This window comes from Exophiala bonariae, assembly GCF_035927105.1.
Source record: "Exophiala bonariae strain CCFEE 5792 chromosome Unknown scaffold_3, whole genome shotgun sequence".
Classification (NCBI taxonomy): Eukaryota; Fungi; Ascomycota; class Eurotiomycetes; order Chaetothyriales; family Herpotrichiellaceae; genus Exophiala; species Exophiala bonariae.
This window is the reverse complement of record NW_027042478.1, coordinates 1,317,743-1,342,072: the sequence shown is the minus strand read 5'-3', so window position 1 is coordinate 1,342,072 and position 24,330 is coordinate 1,317,743. Positions and strand designations below refer to the sequence as shown.

At 49.9% G+C, this 24,330-nt stretch overlaps 8 protein-coding genes across 8 annotated transcripts; 5 read left to right on the top strand and 3 right to left on the bottom strand.

Moving 5' to 3' along the window:
* Positions 1 to 42: 42 nt before the first annotated feature.
* Positions 43 to 1,127, top strand: LTR84_008008 (uncharacterized protein; the record flags this gene model as incomplete). Its single annotated transcript, XM_064851559.1, has 5 exons — positions 43 to 243; positions 391 to 464; positions 585 to 766; positions 833 to 894; positions 1,053 to 1,127. The coding sequence occupies 5 exons, from the start codon at positions 43 to 45 to the stop codon at positions 1,125 to 1,127; spliced, it is 594 nt and encodes a 197-aa protein (XP_064710562.1).
* Positions 1,128 to 1,196: 69 nt separating this feature from the next.
* LTR84_008007 (uncharacterized protein) lies at positions 1,197 to 1,772 on the bottom strand (the record flags this gene model as incomplete). The annotated part of the gene is made up of 1 exon (XM_064851558.1): positions 1,197 to 1,772. One exon carries the CDS (start codon positions 1,770 to 1,772, stop codon positions 1,197 to 1,199), a length of 576 nt encoding a protein of 191 aa, XP_064710561.1.
* Positions 1,773 to 2,253: 481 nt separating this feature from the next.
* Positions 2,254 to 3,948, bottom strand: LTR84_008006 (uncharacterized protein; the record flags this gene model as incomplete). Its single annotated transcript, XM_064851557.1, has 4 exons — positions 2,254 to 2,521; positions 2,577 to 3,187; positions 3,289 to 3,813; positions 3,868 to 3,948. 4 exons carry the CDS (start codon positions 3,946 to 3,948, stop codon positions 2,254 to 2,256), a joined length of 1,485 nt encoding a protein of 494 aa, XP_064710560.1.
* A 717-nt stretch (positions 3,949 to 4,665) lies between these two features.
* Positions 4,666 to 5,250, top strand: LTR84_008005 (uncharacterized protein; the record flags this gene model as incomplete). Its single annotated transcript, XM_064851556.1, has 1 exon — positions 4,666 to 5,250. The coding sequence occupies one exon, from the start codon at positions 4,666 to 4,668 to the stop codon at positions 5,248 to 5,250; it is 585 nt and encodes a 194-aa protein (XP_064710559.1).
* Positions 5,251 to 5,625: 375 nt separating this feature from the next.
* LTR84_008004 (uncharacterized protein) lies at positions 5,626 to 10,838 on the top strand (the record flags this gene model as incomplete). Its single annotated transcript, XM_064851555.1, has 7 exons — positions 5,626 to 6,056; positions 6,106 to 6,152; positions 6,211 to 6,384; positions 6,440 to 6,464; positions 6,510 to 7,080; positions 7,172 to 9,212; positions 9,262 to 10,838. The coding sequence occupies 7 exons, from the start codon at positions 5,626 to 5,628 to the stop codon at positions 10,836 to 10,838; spliced, it is 4,866 nt and encodes a 1,621-aa protein (XP_064710558.1).
* A 125-nt stretch (positions 10,839 to 10,963) lies between these two features.
* Positions 10,964 to 13,197, bottom strand: LTR84_008003 (uncharacterized protein; the record flags this gene model as incomplete). The annotated part of the gene is made up of 5 exons (XM_064851554.1): positions 10,964 to 11,656; positions 11,713 to 12,238; positions 12,292 to 12,586; positions 12,640 to 12,830; positions 12,887 to 13,197. 5 exons carry the CDS (start codon positions 13,195 to 13,197, stop codon positions 10,964 to 10,966), a joined length of 2,016 nt encoding a protein of 671 aa, XP_064710557.1.
* Positions 13,198 to 16,888: 3,691 nt separating this feature from the next.
* Positions 16,889 to 18,321, top strand: LTR84_008002 (uncharacterized protein; the record flags this gene model as incomplete). Its single annotated transcript, XM_064851553.1, has 4 exons — positions 16,889 to 17,305; positions 17,371 to 17,796; positions 17,878 to 17,926; positions 17,978 to 18,321. The coding sequence occupies 4 exons, from the start codon at positions 16,889 to 16,891 to the stop codon at positions 18,319 to 18,321; spliced, it is 1,236 nt and encodes a 411-aa protein (XP_064710556.1).
* Positions 18,322 to 19,199: 878 nt separating this feature from the next.
* LTR84_008001 (uncharacterized protein) lies at positions 19,200 to 20,806 on the top strand (the record flags this gene model as incomplete). The annotated part of the gene is made up of 3 exons (XM_064851552.1): positions 19,200 to 19,366; positions 19,565 to 19,902; positions 19,965 to 20,806. The coding sequence occupies 3 exons, from the start codon at positions 19,200 to 19,202 to the stop codon at positions 20,804 to 20,806; spliced, it is 1,347 nt and encodes a 448-aa protein (XP_064710555.1).
* Positions 20,807 to 24,330: the final 3,524 nt, after the last annotated feature.

The following is a 24,330-nucleotide window of genomic DNA, read 5'->3' as shown; positions in this document are numbered from 1 at the left end:
AACTGCAACTTTCTACGTTTTGCATCCCTCTGATTCTGCGACATGTCAGGCCCTCAAAGTCAACCCCGACCAACGACACTGAACTTCATCACTCGCAACGCCAACAAGTTGTCCGAGGTGCGCGCCATTCTAGAGGTTGTACCAGGCTTGCACTTGCAGAGCCACGACGTTCCAGAGTTGAACGAAATCCAGGGCACGATTGAGGAGGTCGCGAGAGATAAGTGCTCAAAGGCTGCTGCAGTGGTAAGTATCCCGCTTTCTTATTGGGCCACCACCCATGGGTTCACATGCGTGAGTGATTAACTGATCACTACATGAGAGGACAACAATCTTCCTTTTGGTGGTGATGATTGATTGTATCTTGGTCATTGCTGATCTCGATATTGCTAGGTAAATGGCCCAGTGCTGACGGAGGATACGGCTCTTGAGTTCCAGGCTTTGAAAGGACTCCCAGGGCCATATATGTAAGTCACGATCTACTCGATATCTAGCGGGTGCCAAAGTTTGCTAGAATAGCAACTTGATCTCCACATGCAGATATAGGCTTTATATTGAGGAGTATCCCTACTCACGAGCTACACTAGAAAATACTTCCTCCAAGCTCTCGGTCACGAGGGACTGAACAATATGCTAGCCGCATATGAAGACAAGACTGCCTTTGCAGTATGCACATTCGCGTACTGTGCCGGACCAGAACACGAGCCCATCCTCTTCCAGGGCCGGACGCAGGGCAAGATTGTGCCTGCAAGAGGACCCGGCATCTTTGGTGAGTTCAACCCTTTGTACTGCACCAAGGCTTCAAGAGGGTGACCACACTCATTGATGGAATCAGGCTGGGATGCAGTGTTTGAATATGAGGGCGAGACGTATGCCGAGATGGACAAGACAGCAAAGGTTCGTAACCGCTCCTCTCCGGATCCTTTCCCTCATCTGCCTATAGGCACAGATATCTGTCGTTCCGGCCTTGGCTGCACTCCTACGGTTTCTCTTATCGACAGACCTGCCCGGGTGATGTTGCTCCAGATGCGTTGACTAACAATTCCCTCCGACAGAATCAAATATCTCATCGAGGCAAAGCCCTGACCAACCTGAAAGCCTGGCTTGCAGGCGGTGAGCAGGAGGCTTGAATGATCGACTTGAACAGCTTTCTGGAGATAGTGAAGAATGATTTAAAAATCATCGCAGGGGCGAGAGGCTCAATCACCGTCTCCTTTCGCTTCACGATCTTTCAACCAGTTCTTGACCCACTGCAGTATCCGCTCAGCATTCTCTTCAATATCTTCTGCCTCTGTGCTCTTCAATTCTACCACTTGGCCCTCTTCTGTCCAGCCTTCCCTCGCCTCGTCCGCCACGACACCGAAGATCTCGGCGTCCATGTTTTCCTGCACCTTGGCGTCCTTGTATCCTCGCGAAGAGAGCCTGTCGTAGAGTATAGCCGTTTCTTCGCATCTGAGGACAACAACAAGATCGACCCACCGTATGGCAAACCCTTCGGTAGAGTGCCAGTCGATGATCCAGCCGCCATTGCCCGCGCCATCCTCGATCTCCTTCTCGACCTCATCCATCAGTTTATCTTCATCCACGATCAATGTCTGGAGCTCCTCATCGTAGCCGGAATGCGCCGAGCGAGTCTTCACGAGATCGTTGATCGATAGGTGCTGGAGGTTGAGTGGTGGGTCTGATTGTGATGCGAGCGCAAGGATTTGGGTGCATGTCGTCGTCTTCCCGACACCCGGTGTGCCTGTAATAACAATATTGGGTAAAGCACGCATCTTGACGGCCTTGCAACTGGCTTTTGTCAACTAAGAGAGAGGCCTCTCGGACAGTTTGTTGAAAGCCCACAACTTAAGACTGCATCAACTTTTTTTGTGACCCGCAGTCAAGATCTGGCAGATCTTCCCCTCAGCTGACTCGCGTATGAAGAGCACGGAGAAGTATTGGTACAGAAGCGCAGTGTCGACCATAACGACGACAATCCATCGCGTTGTGTCTTTCATCACATACTCCCTACCTCGTATTTGAGAATTCTTTGGCCTAGTGACGAGGAGCTGTGAATTGTCTTATTGGACTTCTGATCTTCTTACACTACATGTGTTCAATGCTAGCCTCCTAGTCTCGCAACTTGGTGACAAGAGGTCCACAGTCCGTGGCGCGAATCCCTCATCGTATGTCCACGCCCATTGATTTCCTGCAAGACACAAGTAGAACAATGCTATGTGGATGTATTTCTCCTATCCAATCCCGAGGAAATCCTCAACCATCTGCGGTTCCTGCCTTGACCATACAACATTTGCCTTTTGGGCTAATCAAGAAGTAATTCTCCATTTCCATCGACTCTGGTGTCGTCAGTTCGGAGAGCTCAAATCCGCGACATTCGCGGAAGAATTCAGCCAGTCCATGCCGCAGTTCCATGAACGCCAGGTGAATCCCTAAACAGATTCGCGTGCCTCCTCCAAATGGTGCGAAGGCATATTTCTGTGCGCCAGAGAGATCTCGTTGGTAGAATCGATCTGGGTCGAATCTATACGACACATCAGTCTCTGCGTTGATTATCATTGATTAGGAGGATTCCTTACCTTTCCGGATCGGCGAATATTGCAGGATCTCGGTGCATGGTATAAGCCTGGGTCGTCAACGTAACACCTGGTGGAATATAGAAATCCTTAATCTGAATTCCCTTCGAAGGCGTGGTGCGAGGTAGCGCACCAGGTGCTGATCCGTATAGCCGCAATGTCTCTGTGATGACGGCGTTCAGATATGGCAGCTTCTCCAAAACAACATCATCGAAGCTGTCTGGAAGGTTGGCCACCTCGTCCTCCAGCTTCGACCTCACAGCCGGATGCTGCAAGACGGCCCAGACGGCATAGGTAAGGGTGACAGCCGTGGTTCCTGACCCTGCAACTATCAATGCCGAGGCCTGTGATCCTAGACTGAAGTCTGTTAGGCTTGTGCCTTCAGCACGACTCGCGTCTATCAAACCACTGATGATGTTGTGTTTAGACAACGAGCCCTTGCCAGCTGCGTGGGCTGCCGACAGCCCATAATCTACGACCCTCTGCATACACGCGTCGCATTCTCGAATGAATCCGGGTGACAGGAGTCGCATGATCGGGTAAAGCCAAGGGACCTCTCCCTGAAGACCCCAGATCTGTGTTGCACGCTCTAGATCATTAATATACTGACTTTTCTACGTTCAAAGTTAGAATTTGGAAACGCCATACTTGGCAGAAATTCATGAAGTTTGTAGCAATCGAGAATGGTGCTCGAAAGAAGGGAATTGTGGCTTACTTGGCCAGCCTCCAACAGGCAAGACTCTTCGCCAAATGCCACCCGGGCAATGACATCGGTAGTCATCAAAGTCCACCATTTCATGACGTCGGATGGCCCTTTACTTGCGTCTTCCTTGATCCTCTTTACAGCAAGCCGGGCCCGTTCTGTCACCAGATCCTGAAAATTCGACAGCAGAGAGGATCTACTGAACGGTCGTGCCAATAGCCTCCGACGGGCCGCATGCTCAGGCACATTGGTCATGCCAAACACGTTGTCTTCAATCCCAGGTGTGGCCAATTTGTACCAGTCAGACTTAACGAAGCCACTTCCGATACGGTGAACCTCTCGAAAGGCATCCAAGTCACACACATTGACTTCTCCCGGTTCCACCCTTACGACCGATCCATATTGCTGATGAAGGTCGTGAACATAGAAGGCCCTCTGACCGGTCAAAGTCTTGTACTTCAGTACCACATTGGTAAACCTTGAATGCCATGGCCCTGGTATCGCATGTAGCGGGCCGTATAGTCCTTTGCGGAGCGCCTATGTTACTGTCAGCTCTTTGGAGTGTGATGTCGAGAACGTGGTGAGACCTACCCAAACAACTATGTACACTCCTGTCAGTATTGTCAATGGTAAGAAATACCGGAAGATGTCATTAGGAGCGTTCAAGATCATTGTGGCTTTGCTAAGATTGTAAGGGCCCGTAATCCTGTCGTATTATTGTTTGGCTCTCTCGAAGTTGTGAGAAACTGAACAACAACTACTTAATCTGCCAAATGAGAAGAGGATTCTAATCTCGAATATCTGCATCGGCATTCTGGAGAAACACGGGGGTAAGTGCATCGGAGTTTAGCGTTGTCCCTGCTTGATCATCAGTTCAAGAATTGTGAAGCTCACAAATATTGGAAACTGGATGGGGATGGGTACTCCAGGGTGGGAGTCCTCCAGACCAATCCAGACACAATCTTGAACGGAAAACTCTTTCCAGAAAGGGTTAGAATAAGCCGACAATTTGCACTGTCAGGACTGGCCTCAGTGTCAGTTGGATAGATGCCGAGTTTCATTTTTCCTTCTTGGCCAAGGTGAACATCAAGCTAACATGTCGAAAAGGATCATGGATCGGTGGAAATTTGTGGGTATCCAAGTTGTGATGTTGCGGCATTCACCCAAGGTCTTCCACTTCTACCCCATTCTCGGCTCTCGGCCTAGACTGCGGTTGGGAACTCCTCTACTATAAGACAATGGAAAAGAATAGGTATATGAGTTGACGCATACTCGTATCACAGGTGTCTCTAAGTTTCTCAAATACCTGGTCGGCTCTGGGTATTCCACACAAGTGATCCTACTGGGACAAGCAGATCAGTACCAAATCAGGAGTAAGAGCGATTGAAGATGGGCTCTATCAATGGCACAAATCAGGACTATTCTCCTCTCCCTGACCCAACCATCCACATCACCACGCACAATGACTCTGGTCTGGCAGTCATTCATAGCTCTGAGAAGCCCCGGATAATAGCGTTTCCAGAGCACAAATATGCCGCGGGAACATTGTACACAACGTCAGAAATGCCGCCAAGTTTGAATAACGACATCGACATCAAGCTTCACCAGGATCTTGTAGCACGAGGCAAGATAGCTGCGGTCAACCCGAATGGAACAGTCTGTCGCTTTGCAGATTTCGCTCCAAACAGCAAGGGATTCATGCACCGGACCCAAAGTCTCGACTATGGCATCGTGCTGGAAGGGAATGTGGTCCTCGAATTGGATGATGGCAGTCAGACATCCTTGACACGCGGTGATGTGGCGGTTCAGCGTGGGACCAAACATGCATGGAACAACCCGAGCCAGACTGAGTGGGCGAGAGTTCTGTTTGTTTTGCAAGATTGTCAACCTCTCATGGTCAACGGAATGAGGTTTAAGGAGGACTTAGGTGCTGCCACTGGGCACGTGCCTAGTAGTGGCAACGATGCAGAATGATAGACTCGAAGGTCAATCAGCGAGTCACAGGGACTTTTAATGTCGTTTGAAGCCTGCATGCAGCCCCAAAATCCATGCAGCCGAGTCTGAATAAATTTCATGTCATTCTCAAAGACTTTCTACCGCCAACTTGCGCTGTTCGAGTGATACAGTAATGATGGTGAGTTAATGGGTAAAAATGGTGTCTGGCGCTGGGCATAATCTAAGCCTGAAGTGGTTGGTACTATGCACCTCAGTATTCCGTAGCCTTGTTTCATGTTCAAGTTCGTTGTCACCTTTCCAGAGGGGCGAACGAGCCTCATCAAAGACGATGTAAACCTCAAACGTCCACAAGTGTCTGAATCTCAGAATCGAGCCTGAGTCCTAATATATGCAATGGCCGAGCTGCTTGGGGTCGCCTCAGGCGTTGCAGGCCTGGTTCAGTTAGCCTTGGTCCTTTCTCAGGCGTCCCACGAGTATGTGGTGAAAATGCGCAACGCTCCCAAAACAACATCACAGTATCTAAGGGAAGTCCTCGCCTTGAGCCATGTTCTTCTCCAGCTGGAGGAAGTGTTATCTTTACCAGGAGTCAAAACTGCCTTGACGGTCGACCCCGACCTCCTGCCCAGGTCACTCATATCAGAATGTCAGAAGGAGCTCGACGCCGTCAAGCAAAAGCTGCAGAAACGCAGCGGCCCGGCAAGTGGCTTCAGGTCAAGGTTTCGAGCTCTCTCGTGGCCCTTCGAAGAGAAGGAGATGAAACAGATCATCGAGAACCTGTCGCGATGGAACAATATTTTCAGCTCTCTTGCAACAACATGCAATTTGTTAGTTCCGGCTGCTCCTGTAAGTGGCACTGACCATTGATGAAAATAGGCGAATTTCCAATGGTGCACTCGTTGCGACCCAGGAGAAACAAAACGGTCTGTTTCATTCCTCGAAGATTGTTACTCGCCATCAAGATATCAATTTGACACCAAGCAGATGATCAACGCACAGCTGTGCTGGATTGGATCCACCCCGATACTTCCGCCATAGATAATAGCTATATCCTTCAAAACTACTGCGAAGATACGTGTTTGTGGATCCTCCAAGACAAGAACTATCTTGACTGGCAGGATGGCGACGGAAAGTCGTTGTTTTGTGTAGGTGGACGTGAGTATTATGTCGAGACGATGCATTGTGCTCGATGCTAAATCCTCTTCTGCAGCTGGCGTCGGCAAGACAACATTGACGTAAGACTGTCTCTGGGATATCCTGCTCAACTAACATCCCTGTAGCTCCTTTCTTGTCAATCACATAACCACGACTAAGCCTGCTGCCGCTCACGTTCTTTACCACTATTTCAACTTTCGGACGGAATCTAAACACAACAAGGTTGACACTGTGACCAGAAACCTCCTTCGACAACTGCTGGAGATGACCGATCGTCTTCCGGAATCAATTCTATCTCTGTACGAGAAGAACTGTCAGGCAAAGTCCGAAATAACTGACAAAGTATGGATTGACACCTTATGTAATCAAGTCCGCGCATTGCCACTGGTTTTCATTATGCTTGATGGTTACGACGAGTGTCCCGATCGATTTGGTCTAAGTAGACTCTTTAGAAGTCTCAAATATACCGCAGCAAAGGTATACATCGCTGGACGACCCCCTTTTGATTTTGACACGGATATCAATTCTCATGGAGAGATCGAAATTCTGGCGGAAGAGGAGGATTTGACGACCTTCATTCGTTCAAGGCTCGGACGAGATGAAGAATTGGAATCTCTGCTAACCACCTCTCTCATTGATGAGATCGTTGCCACATTGATCGAACATGCTCAAGGAGTGCAAGTATCCTTCCTGATCGTATTGCCAAAAAAAGCTGACGACCCATGTCAGATTTCTCCTTGCGAAAGTAGCTTTGGACAATCTTACTGGCTTTACGACTGTCCGCCAGATCAGAAAAGCCCTGCGCACTGTGCCAAAAGATCTACGCTCAGCCTATCAAGCCACCTTTGATAGAATCATGGCTAATCAGTCGGCCAAGCGCAGTCTTGCGCTGAAAAGTCTGGTATGGGTGGTGAGCAGCCGACGTCCGCTGCAGATGACAGAGTTGCTTCATGCATTAGCGATGGAAGACGATGACACAGAGGTTGACCCCGACAATCTCACCACGTCCAAATCAGTGATTACTGCATGCCTGGGCTTTTTGGAGCACAACGAAAGAGACAACATTGTAAAGCTTACACATGCCACCGTCCGAGAGTTTCTCGATCACGATTGCTGCGATGTTCTGCAGTCATATGAGCTTGGAATTGCACGGATCTGTGTCAAATATCTTGCGCAGCCAGCCTTCACACGGGAGCCTTGCCCAACGTTGGCAGATCTGCTTACCCGACTCATGGATTTTCCACTGCTGCCTTACGCAGCGTCCTACTGGGGCATTCATGCGCTCGGAAATCAAGAAAAATTGACGGTGGAAATATCCAACCTTTTACGCGACCCAAACGTTGTGGCCAATGCAGCACAGGTATTTCATTACTTGCGCCGGACAAATGGGCAGTTGACAGAAAAGGCCTTCTCTGAGTTACCCCAAGCCTTCGGAAAAATGCATCTGCTGGCGCTGTGGGGCCTGAAGAACATTGCCGTACTAGAATCACCCACTTATGATGAGATTATAGCACCAGACTCGCTTGGATGGACCCCTTTACACTGGGCTGCTGCCCGAGGTCACTCTACAATGCTGGAATTTCTGTTGTCACGTGGGGCTGATGTAGAGGCTCAAGACTTCAGACACTGGACACCAGTGTTCTGGGCTGTGTTCTGGTCTCGCCTGGACGCTCTACGTTATCTGACCGGAAGAGGGGCCAACATAATGTCAAAAGACACCGACGGAAATACACCACTCCATATTGCCGTATCACGGGGCAATCCGGAGATATGTGTTGAACTTCTCAGACAAAATGCCGACTGGTCAGCAAAGTCGACATCCCTGGGTTCACCTTACGACCAAGCAATACGATCTCAGAACCCCATGATTGCTTGCGTCTTCTTAGACCTCTTGAAGCCTCATCCCATGGCGGTTATGTCAGGCCAGACCTCTGAGCAAACAGTTCTCGAGCGATCCGTCGCCTGGTTCCCTACAGCACCCGGCAGTGTATTCAGGGTTACCCTCGAGGGTGAAACGACAGCCGCAGAACGGGCAGATTGGCCACGTCCACTGTTACCAAGACTGGAACAATATGCCGCAGCTCTGCGGGAGAAAGATCCTCACAGGCTGTGTCAGATTGGCTCAGATGTAGCTTTCGATTGGTTCGCCAAGGATTTGATTGATCAAGACGACTATGTGTCTGGCGTGCTATCTTTCGCTATCCTGACAGAGAATATAGAGATGGTCAAGGCGCTGATAGGGATTGGTGTCAACCTCAACAAACCGTGGTCACGGAGATATACCAGGATCTATGCATATCAGTTTCCGACTCTCTTCGCGTCTTATTTGGGCAACTTGGAGCTTCTTGAGCTTCTTCTGTGCCACGGAGCGAGTGTTGATGTATCAGATTTCCACGCCCGGAATCCACTACACTACGCAGTGATATTAGGTCATGAGAAGACAGCACACAGACTGTGTCTGCATAAGCAACTGCTGAACGCACAAGACAAAGAGGGGAACACAGCTCTACACCTGGTCTGGACAAAGCTACTCCGTGCACAGCATGGTCATCAATGGCCGAGCAAAGCTCCAATCACAGTGACGCCTGCGGAAGTCGGTGAGTTCCTTGATCTTGCTGAGCTCTTAGTCGTAAGTGGATCAGACCTCAATGTTCAGAACAGATCCGGCTTTACATCTCTACATAATGCTGTACAGACCGGCGAAATTGAGTCTGTGAAGAAGCTGATCAAGCTCGGTGCTGATATGAATGTTCGAGCACACCAAGGAGATTGGGTAGGAGGACGACTCTTCAGACAGCCCATTGATGAAGGCGCCGAGCAAAAGCAAAGTAAGTAAACAAAAATTTGAACACCCGAGACTTGCTAACATGGAGATAGAATTCAACGGTGACACTCCATTTACTTTGGCTTGCAATAACCACAAACTTGGCATTGCCTCTATTCTCCGTGAAGCCGGGGCACTCTTGCCAAAGGACATGGATCTAAGACATCCATCGTTGGAAACAGCAGTCGCAAATGCCGATTTATCTGCCCTACGAATTTTGTTTTCTTTCAGCTCGGCATCGCATGTCGCTGGCCATCGCCGGGTTGATGATTTACCACTTTTAGTAGTCGCTATACGCGCCCTTCACTGGGTCATGGACAAAGAACACCAAGATGAGACAGACTTCAGACCACCCTTCATTGCACCAAGCAATCAAACAGACCCGGCCGAAGCTGTTGAGAGATATGGCTCGGTCATAGACTACCTCCTACGTGTGGGCCAAGATCCAAACGAGACTGACAATACTGGTAGCACGGCCCTTCTCGAGGCCTTGAAGGACGATTCTAACATCGGAATTGTCGAAATGCTTCTGAAACGCGGTGCCGACGGCCATATAATTGATGATGCTGGTAACAATGCCCTGCATGTTGCTGCTGCGTGTGGATCCATACCCTACGTAAGGCTATTCTTATCACACAAAACAGATCTCAATCAGAAGTCACACAACGGTACCACACCAATCTCTCTAGCTGCAGCAAACGGCCATGAAGACGTAGTATCACTATTTCTGGCAGAGGAGATATTCGATTCTCAGATTGATTCCCAGGACACATGGATTCTCCTTAGTCAATGTTACAATGTGATAAAAAAGGGGGGAATTGAACAAGCGCGAAGCCTTCTAGCACAGAGCCCACCGCTCACGTTCGTAAATCGAGCAGGCAGGAGCTTACTCCACATGGCCGCAGACGCTGGTGTGGAGGAACTGATCTCCACTCTGCTTTCAAGAGGGATAGAAGTCGACGTCCAGGATAACCGAGGTGATACAGCTTTGCACGTCGCGGCAGCATCCAAAAATCCCAACCCTGCTGTGATTAAATTGCTCGTTGACCATGGAGCAGATCTTGAGATCAGGAACTACGCGGGAGACGCATACGGAATCCATCGCATTCCGCATAATGCATTGTCACTGCACATGGCCGCATATGCGGGAAATCTGGAAGTAGTCAAGACTCTTATCGTCTGTTTCATCGCAAAGTTTGGCGAAGAGAAAGTATTGGGGGTGAAAAACACTGTTCCAAGGTCGCCTGGTCCGACGAGCTCGAAAAGTGTCTCCGAGTCCTCATCGTTCAAGCCGTCAATCTCTCGTGCCAACTCCCCAGAGCGCCTCCTTTACCGAGAACCACCAATCATCGACGCAACATCTGACGATTGCGGCCGCACTCCCCTTATGTGCGCGGTGGAGGCCGGAGGTGTCGAGTTGGTGAAGTACATGCTGGAGATGGGAGCCAAAGTCAATACGAGCGGTGGAAGGGGAAGTTGGGGGTTCACTGCGCTTGACCTCGCACTACCCGAAGGTCATCGCAGAAGGAATTATAACTCGAGTGACGATGGGGAGCAAGAGGTGAAAGAAGCCAAAACCCCAATGGTCACTTTGCTTGAGAGTTATGGGGCAGAGGTTTTTGACTGGTAATAAGTAGCGATGGCAGAATGCTCTTCCTATTCATCCGGCGTCTAACCTCCTTAAATGTGGTGCCAAATGCTGATCATGGCCACGGTCGTTCGGTGTGGTACAGAACGGCTTCCAGCCCCGAATGCTCAGTGATCCGACGATTGATCCATTAGGCTGGTGGACATGTTCCAATCATCCAGCTCGAAGTAATCCAAGCTCGACAGACTTGTCTCGAAGTGCGACAAATCCGGCATCTCGCCATCAGGGAAGAGGTCCAGCATTGTCGGATCAAAGAAGGGACGGCACACGTCTAGTGATTCCTGCTGCTCGAAGACGTGTTCAGTAAAGTCGTTGTCGTCAACTATTGGGTAGAGTTGATCTGCATGTTCCGGTTGACTCTCCTGGCCGTGATCTTGTATCATACGGTGAGGTGGCGATTGTTGATGAGCTGAGGACTCGGGTATACTGGTGTTCTGTGAGCGAGTCTGGGCCGAATTCGAGTTCGTGTGCAGGAGAGTATATAGTCCTCCCTCGGTGACAAGTTCTGGAGCAATTGCCGTTAATCCGTCCTCATCTCTTGAATTTTCCTGCCGTTGAGCTTGTCCAGGAGACTGAATGCTGCTATCTTGAATTCCCAGATCCTTGTTCTCGTCTCCACGATCTGCAACGCCATCTCCTCGGTTGCGGAGGATCGCAACAAATCCTAGTATCGAAGTTCGTGCATAGGCCGCATCGATTTTGAAATCGATGAGTTTCTGGATGTCGACGTTCTTGGGCTCATCCTCGAGGATTGGGGCGTGGCTTTTGTGAATATTGTATAGGCAGCCGACATGGATTTCCTGAACGAGGCTTCGTTAGTGGTTGATATTGTAGTTCCAACGATGGGGGTTCATACCAGTAAGGAAGCGAATTTCCAGTACTGCGACATTGTACGAATCATTTTGGTATTCGCTTTGACGTTGGCAATTGCTCGCGCTTTTATAGCAGGGTTCAAGCACCACATGAAGGGGATCTGGATAGCACAACCACTGTATGCCGCGTACGCGATGAATGTATGCAGCACACTCTGTCCTGTGGCAATTGTGGCTTCGATTAAGGCCGAAGCTGCACTTGCATGCTCAAATGCGACTTGTGCTGAGGCCTGTCGGGCGGAAGACCAGTTGGTATCGCCGGCACTCCACGAGAAAAGGGGGACGACAGAGGCATGCAATGCACTGAGAGATTGATGATAGATGACATTCAGCAATAAGATGTTCGTAAGCCGATCTGCGGGTATCGAGCCAATGGTGGAGGGTGTGAGCTTCCAATTTGATCGTAAACTCCGCCACCATATCTTTAGATCGTCATCCAGCGCATAAATGCCCGTCATTCTTTCGCTGATACTGGTCTCGGGACACTTAATCAGCGAGAACACGGTCGCCCTGTAGGAATCAGTCAACAAGTCATGCAGATCATGCCAGGGATCAGCTCCTACCACAATGTCATGGCTTTTACCATCTCGGCATAGATGCCACCACCACTGCCACCAGATGCGAGACATACGGGAGCCCCTCGAGAAACTCCTGCCTCAAAATCTGCCTCTGGCCAAGGAAGTGGCAACCTCGTTATATCAGCAACTGGCTCGAAGAGCGACAAGTTCTCTCCCAATGTGCAATGTGCGAGATAACATGCCCACAAGCGCCGACGTCGTATCTCGGACTCCAGTGAATTCTGTGTATGTAGCTTTGCAGAACCAAGTCCCCGAATGTGAAGAAGGCCATATGCATTACCTAGTATCAAAGTGAGCTTATGTCGCCAGCTCCAAAGCAGGGGCTTGACCTACCTTTATGTAGATAACAAAGCCTCCATGATCCCTGACTATACCAGAAGAGAGCGAGAATTGAGAATGTTACGATATTGTCGTCGCAGAGGTCTTCAGCATCGGCAAAGACCAGCTTCCCAGCTCGTTTGGCCCATTCGATCATGAAGCCGTGGTTCTTCAGCGATGGTTCTCCATGATCATCACGATAAAAGCTGGTGGCTCAAAGTATTAGCTAAGGTTCAAGCTGGTGACCGTGGATAGACAATACTTGGCTGCCCATGCACAGACACTCAAGACCACATGAGGATTGGCCTTGCCAGATCTTAAGGACTCCAAGAATAGTCCTTTATGCAGTAGAAGACTAGCATTGTGCGCCTTCTCAAAGTAGACCTCGACCAGGGTAAATATCAAGGATTGTGATATCCCCAGGTAAGAAGTCTCCCTTGGGTGGTCCAACCGGAGTGGAGGGATGAAGGCATTACTCTCCACCGCTGTTGATACTGCTGCACCTCTGCTGGCTCGGACTTTCTTTCTGGAAGCGCCTATCGACGATGACGACGATGGCGGTGATTCATTCATGCGGATCGAAGCCGTCACAAACGCCGGCTTTCGAGCAGGAACTCGATCATTATTGTATATGCAAGTTCTTCGCAATCTTGAACATCGATTGCAGATTGGACGCTCGCCTGAGCAACGAGTCTGTAAGTGTGTATGTTAGCCATGGCCTGGTCGCATGGGCTTTGTTGTGAATCGTAATGCACCTTTTGGTTTTTACATGTAGTGCAAGCACTTTTTGGGCGTCCTATGCTTGTCCACATTAGATGAGTTGTTCGTGCGTAAGATGAGGATTATGGAAGAGAAATAGGGCGAGGAGCGGGGGCATACAATGGAAATAAAATACACCGATAGTTAAGAAACTTCTGTCCAGAGCACCCAGAGAGACTCGGTTAGTCGGTTAGGCAAGAACTGCCACCAGCACCTGCTTCCCGCGGTTAGGCCAAGGGACGGGTTGGCACCAACCACCTAAAGCTAATCATTCGGGGCACCCTGAACACGCTCGGATGGGATCTGAGTGTCATGATCCTCGGACAGACGGATAGAGTTGGGAGGGACAGGAACTCAAGCCCGAGTAGTCGCACGGTATAGATGATTCTTAACAATAGCTACTCGTGGTGCGAAAGGGTTTGCCTACTTAGGAGTTATTGGGCAGTTAGGACTAATCCTAGTTGGAACCCGCATCGCATGACAATGCCCCTTTTTCTCGGGGTCATTACAGCCTCGTAATCACAACTGGCTATCTTAAAACACCTGGTCTTGCACATCCTTTCTACAGTATGTATATCTTTACAGTAGGCATGTCTTAGGCCCTTCTCACCAGACATATCTGCTTTACTACTTGTGATCGGCACGCGCCTATTGCTGGTTTGCGACCAACACTCCGTGTGGAATATAGAAGAATAACAGCTACACCCTTCCACTTCAACATCGATGGATGTAAGAGACAGTAAATATTCAGACCTCAGGGGGAGTCGTCTTTGTCAACCTCGGTTTGTGGATAGTTTTGTTCACGTAATTGGTCAGGTAGTGGTCCACGTCCACAATGAAAAATGCAGCGATAAATCCAATCCCTGTGAATGCCAACGTTGCCAGATACACAAATTTGAATGCTTGAGCGTACGCATGTTTTGTGGCGAGTCCAAGAGCCGCTAGAACTGATTCATTCATTCCAGGGACATTTTCAAAAGCGGCGGAAGTGCCGTTGCTTATAGCGATGAAGAGTTGTGGAACGCTATTGGCAGGAAGGCCGGCAGCTTCAACAGCAGGGATGATTTGTTGCGGGAGGGCCGTTGTCAATCGATTGCTGTATATCGCCAGAAAGATACTCACTGTAAAGTAAAAGATGATTCAGCCACGAGACATGTGCACTGCAGAGGATCAAACTTACCCGCAACGGTACCGAAGACCTGTCGAGTTGAGCTGAAAAATCCCTGAGCGACGCCAATGTCATTGGGAGGTGCCACAAGTCCAGTGATGACAATGGTCACCAGCTCAATCCATCCGACAGCCAAACCGGCTAGAACCGTAAATGCGATGCCCAGTTTCTCGTTTTCGTGAGTTATAGCTGCCATCCCAGCGCAGAACGTCACAGTCAATAGACTTGCGGTGACAACTTGCCATTTCAGATGCCCTAGGGTTCTGAAAAGAGGGGCAAAAATAAGCTCGCCAGCCGTTAGAGCAATTCCTGTGGTACAAGAGATCAAACCAATTGTAACTTGATCCGTCGTAAACAGTGTATTGATTTGAATAGGCCAAAACACGTTAAGAACGACCCACGTCATTTGCATCGTGGAGCCCACAATAACACAGGCGGCGATGTTTGGTATCTTGAAGAGCTTTACTGGCAGTAAAGGCTGTTTGAGCGGGACGTAGGTCTCATACAGCGCAAAAGCGACTAATGTAAGAGAACCAACTGTTAGGGATGAAATAACCTGTGCACTCTTCCAAGCGTAGGTGCCCTGCGCCCATGTGAATCCCATAAGGACGAGTATCAATCCAGCAAAGTACAAGAAAAGGCCCCCATAATCCATAGTCTTGACTTCTTGCCACTTGGTCAGCTCACTGTTAATCATGTGAAAATTAGGTGGGAAGTAGCAGGCGAAGTATAGCAGGACCGACAATCCGGAGACCGCTACATTCAGCCAGTATACGCCTCTCCAGCCCATACTGGTTTGAGCAACCATGGTGCGTGCAATCGCGGGACCAAATCCGAGGGATGGCAGGACGCTCACCGTGATTGCAGCGTGTGCCCAGTGTCGATATTTGTTGGGGACCAATTCGTGTACAATGATGGGATAGAGGAGGGCTGTAGCGCCTCCGATGCCCTGGAGCGCTGAACCACAAACAACAACATTGACACTATTACCCTTGGCACAGATGATAGCGCCAATAACGCCAACAAGTTGTCCTCCGATGAGAAAATATCTTCTGCCAAGAATGTCTGAGAGACGGCTGAAGAATAGGTGCAATACTCCAGTAAAAAGGCTGTACATGAGCGTGACCAGGTAGATGTTTGGCGAGGGCCCAATATCGGCATTAATGACAGAGAGGATGCTGATAGGCATACCGAAGCCAATAAAAATGCTGTTGGCTAGGAGCACTGAAGCGAAGAGAGATCCGATAAGGCGAGGTGAACCCCAATAGCCCTGGAGTTGAGAGGCATCTTCACCAACATCATTGCGATGTAGAGAGTCTTTGGAGTCGACCTTCTCGAGGTGCGCAAGAGCGACTGCCTCCTGCTTGTCCACTGTGCTAGTGGTGTTATCAGCCATAGTCGTTTGAAATCCGGTAGCTACACTTCGAAGAACCAATGCTGTCTGCCCAGAGGAAACGTTGAATAAATTGAGGAGGCACTGGAGATTGTCGAACGTGCATGGTGCATGGAGGATCATTTTATTATTGCCCGTCTTGATTGCTTGAGGCCGAGCCCAGTCAAAAATATCGGTGCTTTGAGCTGTTACGACAGTGGTCTTGCGATGTCGAGAACCATGTGCCTGACAACATTTCCATTCTCGCAATAGTCTGGTCCACTTGGACATTTCCCCACGGGGCTGGCCTGCACACAAGACCCTCCCCAACCTTGTACTTAGAGCAAGCCGAAGTCCGGAAAAGAATACACGAGCCAACCAGCGATAGATTACGAAGATGACTTTGCCGGCGGAATACCAAGCTTTCCCCATCTACCTTGAATCGATGGTTCACTCTCACCGGCAGCTTTGGTAGTAAAGGCCAAAGAGGAGCACCCGATTTGCTATGGCTGTAACACTTTTATGCTCTTGCTCGTTAATTCTCATGTGTTGTGTCCTCGGAGCAAAGGATGTCGAATTCTTGCAGCGTTCCACTAAGCGATCGTTTCCGTAGCGGGATTGGCTAGGCGTTGGATGATGCCCCAATACTATGGATGGCAATTAAGCAGCAGATCTCTTTAGATTGCTTGCACGAGAGGTGATTCTTTAGACCCGGAATGCATGCATATTGCCCCTTTCTTCAATATAGTCACCCTCTACCCGGAAAACAATGTTCCATCGGATCCGACATCTTAGCAAGCGTTTTCTGGTAAGCGTAGAGGCAATTGTGGCATTTCAAGTCTTGCTCTTTCGAAAAATGAACCAGGACTGGCAATATAGGTACTGAAAAGTCAGTGTAGCTAGACAGCCCTGTCGAACCTCCCTGTGAATAGACCAACGAAACCAAAGCAGTACAATCAATTCCAATGGCATCCTGGTTGCACGTGGCGGACGATTCAGATTTCTCGCTACGAAATTTGCCATATGGGGTTTTCAGCACTGCCGATTCTGGTCCACGAATTGGTGTTGCCATCGGAGAGTATGCTCTAGATCTGAGGGTGCTCGCCCAGGAGCACGTGTTCGACGACCTTGACTTCAGCGTCGCCACCCTGGAGGAAGCGACGCTGAATGCTTATGCAGAACTTGGAAGGAGCGTCCATGGAAAGGTCAGGAGGAAGTTACAGCAGTTATTGGAGGAGAGTACTCAACTAGGAGATGTGCTGCGAGACAACCAGGAGCGCCGGACAAAATGCCTTGTCCCGTTAGATAGTGTTTCCATGCACCTCCCTGTGGTGGTTGGGGATTACACGGACTTCTTCATAGGTATCCATCATGCCAACAATGTGAGTGGCGAAAAAGATGCCTGGTTGTCTAGACAGCAAATAACTGACAAAGTGGGACGACACAGTGTGCGGATTTCTTGAAGCCTGGTTCGGATATCACAGGGTTGATACCTGGGTTTTGGGACACACCCACAGCATACCATGGCCGCTCCTCATCCGTCATTGTCTCAGGCACTCCTGTGCGTAGACCTAAAGGTCAGTATCGAGAATATGGGAAAGCGGTATCGACACTCTGTCAAAAACTCGACTTTGAGGTCGAATTTGCGGCGATTATTGGACAAGGCAATCAAATGGGAGACGCCATCGACGTTGACCGTGCAGAGGATCACATCTTTGGGTTCGTGATGCTAAATGATTGGTCTGCACGAGACTTTCAGAAAAATGAACCCAGCGCTCCTTTCAGTTGCAAAAATTTCGCGACTTCGATCTCCCCATGGATCGTCCCTTTCGAAGCCCTTGAGCCTTTTCGCATTCCTCCCACAGAAGCTGGGGTAAGTTGATGCCGACGATGCAGCCAGTTGTTAGGTAGTGCTGATTTATAGCAGCGTCCGCTTCCTGACTATTTAACTCAGAAAGAGGTCAACTCGGCGTATGAAATTCCGATCAGAGCAACGCTCGAGAGTAGGGACTTAGCCTTGGTTGAATGGATACAGTTGACTGATATCTCGCCAGGTAACTCGGAAAGATACCAAGTGGCGGAGTGCAACACCAAATTCGTTGTCTTCTCCTTCGCTCAAATGATTGCTCACCACACTCGTGGCGGGTGCCCACTAAGACCAGGCGACATTCTGGCTACTGGTACAATGTCTGGACCAACCCGTCAGGAGCTAGGCTGCTTTCTCGAGCACTCCCAACCCTATGAAATGGTTGCGAGTGGGTCAAATGGGGGCAAGATAATTCGAACCTTTCTCGAAGATGGGGATGTGGTCGAATTCACTGCCCATATTCAGCCCAAAGACGGGGTTGGCAATGTTGGCTTCGGACTCCTTAGTGGTCAGGTGTTGCCTGGGAATTGATTCGTCTGGCTTTCGAGGTTATAGACGGCTGTGGTCCGGCAAGATCCAGGATATGGCGGATGCCTATGCATGGTTGGACGTCTCACATAGATGACTCGATCCTTGTTCCGGTGTCGTTTCTTTTGCAAGCGCAGAGCATGTTGGATGTGGAGGACACCCCCATGTATAGTCGAGTAATTTGTACCACTGATTATGGTTGATCAGCTCTATCCCACACTTCATTGTACGCGGACCATCCAAAGCGTACATGAAATTCGTCGGTCGGAAGTTCCGTGGCTCTGAACCGTTAGGGCTCAGCATTGCTGAACTCGGGAGGCCTGGCGCTGTCCCCAAGTTCAAAGCCGAGGATTGAGTAGGTATACTACTCATAGATAGTCGAGTCAGGCTAGTGGCAAAAGATACATAAACTGGCAGAACAGACGCAAGAGTCATTGAATTCGAGATGGACTTCTTGTCTTGCAGGTGCCCAGGAGTTGGCAGTCTTGTTCAGCCTTGGTACCGCCTAACAGCCAATCAACGTACCTGGGGGGTCCTTCCCCAACGCATAACTCAATGCGCCGAGTATACTCCATGTCCTGCAACCGTCTTGGCCTGCCTCGACAGAGTCAATCTATATCCACATTTGTACCTCTGTCTGCCCCATGCATGTGGAGGATGGTCAACCTGGGGATTAATCTGGGGCTGGCAATTCTGGCCCGAGTGAAAGGAGGAGAAACATGGTTTTCGAGATCAGCTACCGAGGTATTTTCGAGAGATCTCGTGGTATATAAAGCGTGATGTAAGTCGTTTCTCGAGATAGTTGAGTGTCGATCCCTTGATACTCTCAGAGGCGAGGAACTCCTTGCTTCCTGAATCTGAAGCCAAGAAAAGTCTACAATATGTCATCCCCTGTCAAGGCCTCCACAATGGCAGAGAAGCCTATTGACTCAACTCACATTGAGAAAAGCGATCCCGCTTTATCAGTGTCATCTTCAAACCGAGACGAGGAGAACTCCCCACGAGAACCTGGTCAGGACTGGACTGATGAAGAAGAGAAGAGCCTGGTGTAAGTGCTTTCGATTTTGATCTCCCAGACACCCAGCGGACATCAGAATTGGTGGATCACTCAGCTACGTCTTTCAGTCAATACTCCACCCGGTATTCTTTGAGCACGGCGGGCGACAGGGTAGGAAATGGCGTTCGTGATCCACGAATTCTGACATCCGCTGGGTGCAAGATTTGCTGAACTGACGGTTGCGAATAGTAAAAAGGTAGACTGGAGGGTGTTTCCCATGCTCTGCATAGTTTTCGGATTGAGTCTGCTGGACAGAACAAACATCAGCGCTGCTTATATTGCCGGGATGAGCACCGACCTTCAACTTACCGTGGGAGCCCGGTATTCCATTGCGCTACTGGTCTTCTTCATTGGTTATGCACTCTTTGAAATACCCAGCAACTTGGTCATCAGAAGACTTGGAGCACAGTGGTGGTTGAGTTTTTTGATCGTTGCTTGGGGATTAAGTGTGCTTGGAATGGGGTTCGTTCATAGCTGGGAAGCTCTCACGGTGTGCAGAGCGCTGCTGGGCGTTTTCGAAGCTGGCCGTAAGTCCTATCACCGTCCTTGCTGGAGGCGCAAATGATGTATATGCTGACACTCCACAAAGTATTCCCTGGCGCGATTTTCATCATCGGCTCCTGGTACAAGCAGTTCGAGACTGCTCGCAGGGTCTCGTTATTCTACATGGCTTCTCTGCTGTCCTCCGGCTTTGGACCTATCTTTGCCTATGCCTTGTCACTGATTCGGGTCGGAGATGGTATCTATCGGCAGGGGTGGAGGTGGATCTTCATAATAGAGGGCATTGTCACCGTTGTGGCAGGCATGGTAGCCCCGCGATTTTTGGTCGAATTCCCCGAGAAGGCCAAATTTCTGAACGATCGTGAAAAGCATATCGCTAATGCGAGGCTTCTGACGGACAAGAAGGCGCGAGCACATGTGGAACCGACACTGAAGGAAAGTATGAAGATGTTGCTCGACTGGAAGCTCATCATCTATTCCTTACAATACTTCGTGTCGGCTTCTTCAGTGTACTCTCTGGCATATTTCAAGCCCATCATACTGCGACAGGGAATGGGTTTCTCATACGCTCTCTCGCAAATTCTCGCTTCACCCCCATACGTCTTTGCCATTATCATGTCGTTGACGATGGCGTGGGTGAGCGACAAGTACCGGATTCGTTGGCCGATCCTGTGCGGTCAGTCCGTCACCGCCATCGTCGGACTGCTCATTATCTTGTACTGCAAGCCCCCTGGCGTTCGGTATTTCGGCCTCTATCTCGCCATTTTTGGCACACAGGCAAACGTTCCGGGTACGCTGGCTTACGGGCAGAGCCAGACTGCCGACGTGAGAAAGAAAGGGGTGGTCGCTGCGGCCATGATCAGCGTGGGTGCTGCCGGTGGTATCACAGGCAGTACCATCTTCAGAAGCCAAGATGCACCGGTGAGTTAGTCCTTTTTCCTTACAGGTTTCACCAGAATTCTAGGGTTCCTGCTGACTGTTTCTTTTAAGCAATATCTTCCGGGGATGTGGGCCACGATTGCCATGCAGATGGTGTATTCGATTGCAACATTTGGGTTTAGCATGTACTTGAAACGAGAGAACCGTCTCGCCAACGAAGGTAAAAGACCTGCATTGGAGGGTGTGGAAGGCTTTAGATACGCACCATGAGAAATGTTCATATGGGGAGGGAGTTGTTGAGATCTAGAGGGCTACGTTATATAGGATCTGATGTGGATTAGCGCCGTTTACGACCAAATATCCATCCTACTCGTACGGCTGTGTCAGGGTCGAAGCACGAACAACGCCAGATGTGGATGGCGGCCACCCATCCACGAAATGCTAAGTCGAAGAGCGAAAATTACAACATTTTGTAACGATAGGTCGATTGCCAAATTCATACTGTGTTTTGTGAGAAGTAGCGAGCAACTTCCAGAGTGCAGTGCATCGTCGACGGAGATGGGAGGAGTGTTTAGTGGATCAACTTTGATAAAGCAAAGGCTCAAGCCATTGCCGCTGAAAACGCGACATGACAATGCTGATCAGGGGAGAGCAAGGAGATCCAAGGTACACGTTTTCGTCAGCAGAACCTGTTGTTCGATGAGCTCCAGAAGATCGTTCGCCAAAGTGCAGATAGTCGAAGACCACGGTCTGACTCCTGAGATTGTTTGTGTCATGAGCACGGAGATGACGATCTCCTGGAAGTTGATTGGTATTCATGAGCCTGGAATAGTTGTTCAAACAACGGAGGTCGATCATGTCTGAGGTTAAGTTTGGTCAGAAGCTCTTGCAGGCCAACGTAAACACGGAGGAGGCAACAGTTGGGTGAAACTGCATCAAACAATTGAAGCAGATGAGATGAGAGGTCTTGGTAGCAATCATCTAAACAATTCGTTGGGGTGTACGCTGTGGATGAGAACGGGGAACTTGAGGTGTTAAGTCTCCTGTCAGCTAATATCCGTATGTTGCACACAATTTCACCATGGAGAATTAGGGTTTCTGATTTCAGCAGGACAAGACCAGCGATGGCGTCAGATGCAAAATGCTCGCGAGGATAAAGGGTCTTTTCTGCAGCGGTTACGAGGTACTCGGTAGGCATGTCATTGAACGTGGTTAAATGAAGCCATCGTCCTTTAGGGAGGTACCGAGTCTGAGCGCCCGGACGTGATGCCCTATCGACCACGGTCCACGATCCACGCCCCACGCCCCACGCCCGTCCACGCGACCCTTCGAAGCGCGTCTGGCTAGGAAGGTGCCATTCAAAGTGGCAAGCTGGATTAGGCGAGCCTGACTCGGAGGCAATAAATGAGGGATACGCTATCACCCGGAAGAAATGGATGCTAACTGACTCTGGCCTAGACGGCGTTTCAACGCGCCACTGGAATTGCCCATCTGCACACCACAATTGGGCTGCCTCGTGGTGTGCCGAATCGCCCATTGGTGCCCTTGACTTGAAACTAGCGAGATGTGAGACCGATCATTTGAAGAAGCCTGTCTGCTTTCGGCGACGAGATCGACTGACGGACCTCACGAGGATTCAGACTCAAGAGTAAGAGACCAGTCGATACGGATAGATGGATCTCCATTTGAGCAGAAATCTACCGAGTTTGTTTGTGTTTCAAAGTATGACAAAGTCTCAGTTTCGCTGTTTGGATTCTCCTTCCAACAGTGGCCAGTGGCCAGTGGGCGGAAACACAAGAAATGACTAGTCTTGTTTCAGCAACAATCATCAATGCTCTCACAGTACGGGTACTCGTGCAGCACTCGGGGTAGATACGAGCACATCTTGATAGGTACGCAGCAAGATTTAAGTGGTCTTCGCATCACCAGAGAGGATTACGTGGGCGTCGTTGACACCCTGACTTGCGGGCATAGGAAGAGACTCTAGGCTCTCTCGAGGAAGAGGGGGAGCGGATGGATCGCCTATCCAGGCAAGTCCAAGATATGAGTACCTCGCTTCCAGCGCCTGAACAATGTGCGATTCTGGGATTTCTTTCCTTCGCCCTTGTCCTCCAATCGAATCTCGATTTAGGTCACCTGCACGTCTTCACACTAACGTCGGTTGGTCATGATGAGGCCCCAAATCGTTACAATTTACTCATGACTCGTGACTAACCATCGATGAGAGGCTGAACATCTTGTCCTCCCGCGTGAATCCGAGGATAATGAGCAGTGATCACTCAGCGTTTCCTCTAGGCGACTGGGAATCTAACATTGTTGATCTTCCACAAATACTCTGTACACCGGTGGTGCGCGTGCTTTGCGTCACAGCAGAAATCAGTTAGGCGATCAAACAAGCCGGGGGGGATTGACGCAGCCTTGGGGGGCAGATGAAACACCTTCTGCCGCACCGTGCGCGAGTAGCAACGGGCCAGCAGCCAAGTCGATGCAGGAGGTCCGGGCTGAAGGGGTCAAGGGACTTTTCCACAATTCGCCATCACCATCGCCACCACCTGACGAGTAGACTCTCAGAGATCTATTCGTATCTCCAGGCCAGGCTCGCGTGTTGGCTGTTCGGCTCTGCGTAACTATTGAAGTTACTAACGAGATTCAAAACGTGGATATTACGGCCAAATTGTCAGGAATGCTGGTCATCGCGATTTACTAGCTCGGACTTGGTGCTCCTCGAGACCAGGAACCGGGGTACGAGGGAAATCAAACCACTGTTCGTTAAAGTACGGATATAATTAGGCTTCACTCCTGAGGCCCGAATGCCTCAGGCTGAAAAACTTTAGTTTGCCCAGGCCTGACAAACCCCTACCGTTGCCGAAAGCATGGGGGGCAGATGGCCCTGGGTGCCCTGGATTTTAGGAGTGGGCATCTGTCTTTTCCACTCGGTTGGGCGAGTCGTGCGCGCTGCCATGACCCGATCTTTTGCAGTGTCTGAGCCTGAGTCTGAGTCTGAATCGGATTCTGTCTTGGTTTCCCAACCCGGGTGCTCCTCTCGTTTCTGGTCCCCTGCCTCTGTAGCCACTCAGTCTTTGGCCCTCCCACCCACCTAAGTGGTAGCTAGTGACCTGACACACACCACTGCCACTGGTCTGGCACTGGCATCTGCATCTGCAACCGCAACCGCAGCCGCACCTGCAACTGCAACATTTCTCCTCCCTCCACCTGATTCTCTCACATCTCTTTCTTTGTGCCATCACCCTCCACCTCCTCCCACCTCCACTTCGACCAATCTACGAGGCCTGTTTATTCAAACACGACCTAGCCGCTCGTTGCTTGCCTATCTTATTCTGCTTTTTCTTGTAGAATCTCTGTACCGCTTGCCTCAAATCGTCTTTTGCCCATCCTTCCTCACTCCGACTTGCTACTCACCTGCACCGGGCAACCACGTCGCCAAATCGCACACCTTTTCCTCACGCCTTACCCATCGCGAGGTCATTCGTTTAGCAGCTTTGCCGTTCCTCACCTTCGAACTTGACACCACGCTGAATCCTCAAAACTCGACTGAGTCGAGGCTTGGAGAAAGA